The sequence below is a fragment of the Bison bison genome, unplaced genomic scaffold, assembly GCF_000754665.1.
Source record: "Bison bison bison isolate TAMUID 2011002044 unplaced genomic scaffold, Bison_UMD1.0 scf7180017864472, whole genome shotgun sequence".
In the NCBI taxonomy this organism is placed as follows: domain Eukaryota; kingdom Metazoa; phylum Chordata; class Mammalia; order Artiodactyla; family Bovidae; genus Bison; species Bison bison.
In genome coordinates, this window is record NW_011495033.1 from 1,969,638 (window position 1) to 1,975,953 (window position 6,316).

Here is a 6,316-nt window from a genome sequence, read left to right on the forward strand (position 1 = left end):
GTGGCCAAAGTACTGGAGTTTCAGCTTTAGCATCATTCCTTCCAAAGAAATCCCAGGGCTGATCTTCAGAATGGACTGGTTGGATCTCCTTGCAGTCCAAGGGACTCTCAAGAGTCTCCCAACACCACAGTTCAAAAGCAATCAAGAGGATGGAGTCAAGTCTCCCTCTACCACCCTGGGCCTGTGGCAAGCTCAGAGTTGCTGCAGTGGGAGATCCATCCACATTGTCATTCGTTCTCGGCAAAAATCTTAAAAGTACAGAAAGTTGGACCAAAAACTAAGAAGGAAATGGACAGAAATGGGAAGCAGCTGCTACAGGAAAAAAACTAGCACATCTTTTTCTTTTGAATGGAGACTCTGGAAAAGCAGCCCTCAGCAAACGCTGATGTCCCCAGGTTCTTTGAACATCCATTGGGAACCCGCCACCTCGCCCTCTAGGAGTTTCAAGATGGGAGGCATAAAAGCCCTTACCCCTCCCCAGCTTCGGTTGCTATCGCACCTTAGAATTTCAGTCATTCACAGACAAACGTATGGACACCAAAGCGGGAAGGGTGGATGGGATGAATTGGTAGAGGACATACATATATAAGAACCTACTGTATAGCACAGGGAACTGTTCAGTGCTCTGTGGTGAACTAAATGAGAAGGAAATCCAAGGAATAGAGGATATGCATACATGTGGCTGATGCATTTTGCTGTACCAGAAACACGGCTGCTGCTGCTGCTGCTAAGTCGCTTCAGTCGTGTCCGACTCTGTGACCCCATAGACGGCAGCCCACTAGGCTCCTCTGTCCCTGGGATTCTCCAGGCAAGAATACTGGAGTGGGTTGCCATTTCCTTCTTCAATGCATGAAAGTGAAAAGGGAAAGTGAAGTCGCTCGGTCGTGTCTGACTCTTAGTGACCCCATGGACTGCAGCCTACCAGGCTCCTCCATCCATGGGATTTTCCAGGCAAGAGTACTGGAGTGGGGCGCCATTGCCTTCTCTTAGAAACATGGCAGTGTTAAGCAATCACACGCCAATTAAGGGAAAAAAAGTCATTAAGGCCCAGAGGATAAGCCAACCTTGAGGAACTGGTTTCTACGTTTCACCTGGAACCTCCTAGCACGTTCCCCAGGGTTACTGACAACACCAGATGTCACCACAAGCTGAGCTGCCTTTAGCTCCACTTTTGTTGTTACATCACGTGAAGACCCCAGAAACAGCACCACACCCTGGCTGGTACTGAAAACCATCTGCTGCGCTGTGGACCCCTCTTGGCCAAGCAGCCTCCACCCTCTGTGGGAGCTGACCTGGCTGGCTCACCTGGAAAATGTGTTTTAAAGAAAACACTCATGTAAACACCTTTTAACTCCAAGATCTTACTTAGTTTACACCAATGAACATGCAAAGGAAATATGCTAGAAGCCAGATGAACAGACAAGCTGATGCACTGCTGTGGGTGACTTGACAGTCCCTAAACCAGGGTCCCGAGTTACCTTGGAGCAGCTACAAGCTGCTTTTTCAGTGCACTGAAAGCCTCAGGAAGCCAGGCCACTGCCCAAAGCACGTGTACCAAAAATCTGCACGTAGCAATGGCATCAGTTCTGTCCTGGCCACATCTGTAGGGAAGAGCAACTTTTTTCAACTGAGGCCTCGAGGTTGCAGAGGTGCTGGTGCTAGTCGCTGAGTTGTGTCCGACTCTTTTCGACCCCATGGACTGTAGCTCACCAGGCTCCTCTGTCCCTGGGACTCTCCAGGCAAGAATACTGGAGTGGGTTGCCACGTCCTCCTCCAGGGGATCTTCCCGACCCAGGGATCGAACCCAGGTCTCCTGCATTTCAGGCGGATTCTTCACAGTTTGAGCTACAGGGAAGTTGGAGAGGCCCATCCCCACAGCTGCTGCTGCCTCAGAATGCAAGGAGAGAATACAGGATGAGGAGATGAGGGTCTGGTCTCCCAGCCTTGCTTGCACCTCTGTGACTGCAGGCCCAGAGAGTGGTTTGGCTAGCTGGGACTTCATATCCTCTGATGTCAAAGGCGATCTGGTTTGGGGGCCTGGGCTCTAACCATGCCTTCTCCTGTATCCCACTTCTAGCCCCGTGTGGTTGGCTTACTTGTGTGAGGCAAGTGCACCCAGGAATCAGACGTGAGGCTGGCTGCACACTGGCCTACAGGCTGGGGGACAGAGGCTTTCGGGAGGAGGCGTGTGATTGCATGGAAACCCAACAGCTCCTCAGAACCATCCTACCTAAATCTAGCCACACATTTCCTGCCTTGGGAAAGTATTCCAGAAGGCCCAGGGGGTGGGACACAGGCTGAACAATGAAATATAAATGACTTCTCTTCATGCTTTCACACTAAAGGTGTATCTAGAACATCCTGATGTCAGACTTCCTCCAGAAGGAGAAATCCCAGCCATAGAGTATACTCCATATCATACTTTCCTACATCTGAGCCTACTGTTTCCTGGAAAATATTCCTTCCTTCACACATGCACTACTTGCTAATAACGAATAACCAATAATGAAGCTAACAATAGCCATTTGTCTGCAGAGAACTTCCCCTTGAGCAGCCTGCTTGGAGGAAAGGAGTGGGTGCTCGCTCAACAAGGGTTGGTGTTGAGCAAAGAGGGACTTAGGTTTAGGGCTCACTGAATGCAGCTGCTTCAGGGTGAATGGAAGATCCTGAGCTCTAGCCCATCCTCGGTCCACACAGCAGCATCTGGAGAGAAGCTGCAGGGGCACTGCCACAACCCACATCCCTCACTTCTGTCCTGCTGAGGTCCTGGTCCTGGCAGGCAAGCAGAGGCCTGCCCAGGGAGGGGTGGGGGTCCACAGTGAAACAACGCCGGCACCCTGGAGGGGCTGGACCAGGAACTCACTCGGGCTCCTCCCAGACCTGCCATTCCAAGGCCTCTCCACGTGGACACGCCTATGTGTGTGTGTAGCTTCTCCCTCGGGTGACCTTACTGGGTCCAGCAGACTCTACTATGTCTCTATCACTGCAGAGTTCCCTTTGCTGCCCTGCAACAAGGCAGCAGGAGGAGAGAACAGCTTTTTAGTGTCTTTAATTAGGCAACAGGAAAAAACACAGTCTGGCTGAAAATTACCACTTGAAGCTTGGCTAATGCCCAAAACAGCAGAACAGACTCCCTGTGCTCAGATACGTGGGAGGCACTGATTCCAAGGACACACTTGAGGCTAGGGGAGCAACCAGCACCCACACCCTGCTCCTGAAAGAGAAGGTGGTTCTCAGTCACCCTCCGGCTTTTACAGCGACCTGCTATACATACCTGGACTCCCCTAATGGCTCAGATGGTAAAGGATCCACCTGCAATGGAGGAGACTCGGGTTCGATTCCCTGAGTGGGGAAGATTCTCCTGGAGAAGAGAATGGCTACCCACTCCAGTATTCTTGCCTGGAGGATTCCATGGACAGAGGAGCCTGGTGGGCCATGGTCCATTGGGTCACAAAGAATTAGATATGACTGAAGTGACTGGGCATGCATGCTAGTATTCTCGCCTGGAGAATTCCATGGACAGAGGAGTCTGGTGGACTACAGTCCATGGGGTCACAGAGTCCACCACGACTGAGTGACTAACACATAAATACCTATCCCCCAAACATACCTTTCTTTTTTTCATAAGGAGATCTTTACTGTTGAAGATGGGTTTTAAAAAAAAAGATCTCAACTCCATTAAAAAAAAAAAAAAAAAGGGTAGAATCAGATCTGGAAGTCATTGTGGTGACCAGAGACTTGTAACCCCAGGGTGGCATATTTACAGCCACCATCCTGTCCCAAGCTGCAGGGCCCGGTTTCCTTTGCTGCTGGCGGAAGCCCTTGAATATGTCACAGCTGGTGTTTTAACCTGCTTCTAATTAGCGACCAGAATTTTAAGGTATTTTGGAGCTGCTTAGTAGGAATTAAGAAGCCACCCACTTCGTCTGCATCAATAACCTTTAAGATCTCTAGCATCTTGCACTATAGAGATTCTTCACTGGCGAAGTGACTCTCCCCTGGCATTTCCCCCCAAAGTTGCCACTGTATAAACCAGGCGTACCTTTTTAGTAAAATTTCCCACTGATCTTAACCTCCACACCCCCTTCAAGAGGGGAATTCTGGTGTCGTGGGTCCAGTTGACATTAGTGGCAAGTAGTTCAGCTGGCCCTGTATGGGCATAGAAGGATCATAGATGACCTCATTTTTCTGCTGCAGTTACTTATGAGGACTCCTCACTGGATTTTGTTCCTTTTGCCTCAGAAAATAAGTAGCTGCTGAGAGAGACCACCTTTCCTCCAAGGCCATCATGGTACAGGGCACAGACAGAAATCCCAACTATCCTCCAAGTGAGGTTGACCTCATCTTGTCTCCATCCTCCTACCTCCCCAGGGAGACACTGGCAGGTCTCCTGGAGCAGCCCCTAGTCCTAGGGGGTTGTACAGAGCCAGGTTTGAGGGTCTCCAACCTCATTCTTCACAGGAGGGACCCCTGTGGGACTCCTTGTGTTTCTCCAACTGGCCTTCTCAGGCTCTCTGAGCACATGTTCCCTTGTGGAGGGGGAATGAGCATGAGTTCACAAGGATGCCTGTCATCTGAGACTCCACCCCCTGCCATGGCAAGTCAAACCCCAAGCGATGGCGGCCAGCGCTCCAGCAGGGATCTGCCTCTGGCACTCTCATCCAAACGAGCATCCTGGCTTCTGAAGGATTCGACAGATGACCATGTTAGGGCTTGGTTCTCAAAAATCCTGAAGCACAGCTGCCAAGTACCTGGTGAAAGTCAAGAGGATCTTGTATGTGCCACCCATGCCCTCACTGCCCACCCCATGGAGCACAGTACTAGCCAGAAGATTTTTGTTATGAAGGACAGGAAAGGCCAAATGGTTGATAACGTCCAGAGATGCCTGTTTTATTTCTTACTAGGTGATTGCATTTCAGGCTGGCAACAGTAATAGTCTAATGACCAACTCAACTTGTCCATCTGAACTACAAACAAACAATCCCACTCAGCAAGAAGCAATGCTGTCAACAGCTAATTGGAAGGGGCTGGGTTTTCCAAATAAACGGTCTTGGTTGGCTGTGAGTGGAGCCAGAGGTGAGGCCTGAGATGATCCGAAAGGCCCTGACACCTGATTGAGATAGGCTGAAACCCGGGGAAGCCTTCTACCCCAAATCCTAAGAGCACAGCTGCTAGTTTCCTTTCTGTGGTTAGTTCAGCCCAAGGAAGGAGCTGAGCTGGGCCCAGCAGAGCCAACACAGGGCCCATTTTTAGCTGACCTGTCCTCAGCCTGCACTCCCTAGGGCACAGCCCTTTCTGCAGGTTCTTAGGGAAAAGCTAGGCTTCTGGCAACTCCTTGTCTCTTTTTAAAAGTTCTGCTTTGAGAAGAAAAGGGAACGCAGGGGTAACCAAGGGTGGGCAGAGGCTCCAGGGGCCTCAGGCCCAGAGCCACAGGGTGCTGGGGGCACAGTGCTCTTCTGGCAATGCAGGTCCGTCACTGCCTCTTCTTGGGAAGATGGCCAGAGGGGAGAACTTACTAACAACATTCTAAAATGGGAGGGGCTGTCCATTTGAGAAGGCAGAAACTGGGGGAAGGTCAAGATCAAGGGGGAAAGAGCTCGAAGGAAGGAAGAAGCAGCTCTTTCTTATCACATGGGGGGTGCTCCATCAAAGTAAGCAATTACTCCGTGAACCATTACCGTAGCTACTCTTTCTCATCAGAAAAGAACACAAGTTACCTTTGACAGCTGGAGCTCCTCCCTTGCCCAAGATACCGACTGACAAGCTGGTGTTTTTCTCCTCAGATCAAGACAGACCAAGTCACTGAGGAAAGGCTGTCTTGGCAGGCAGAAGTTCTGCACCAAGACCTCCAGGGCCGTGCCCCCACCCGGCTCCACCTGAGCGCCCGCGTGGCTCTGAGCCGCTGGGGCTCTGCGCATGCGCTCTAGCACCCGCGGCAGAGCCGGCGCACCCAAGGTCTGTGCCCACTCGGCGTTAGAACACCCGGGGGCGCGCGAAATACCTCACCCAGAGCCAGCGACCAAGAGCGCGCCGCAGCCCTCATTCTGGCCGGTTATGCCAGCCCCACGAATCCCCGAATAGAGTCTCCAAACACGGTGGTTTCTTCTGCTGCTGGAGAGTATGTGCACCCTAGGGTGCTAGCTGAGGAGTTAATGCAGAAAACAAGGCACCACAGAGAGGTTGGACACTTGGGTTGTGTGATTCGGAACACTCTGGAAAAGTCCAAGGGTGACGGGAAGAGGGGGGAGGGGGAGGAGAAGAATGAGTTTTAAATAAGGTCCCGGGAAGCTGGGGCCCCACTAGATGGGCTCTGGTT

At 51.4% G+C, this 6,316-nt stretch overlaps 1 protein-coding gene across 1 annotated transcript in view; it reads right to left on the reverse strand.

Annotated features, from left to right (window-relative positions):
- Positions 1-4,862: 4,862 nt before the first annotated feature.
- Positions 4,863-6,316, reverse strand: part of NXN (nucleoredoxin) — a 26,096-nt gene continuing 24,642 nt past the window's right edge. Inside the window, exon 9 of the mRNA XM_010861360.1 lies at positions 4,863-6,316. Within this exon, the coding sequence (XP_010859662.1) occupies positions 6,300-6,316 (17 nt within the window). The 3' untranslated portion in view covers positions 4,863-6,299.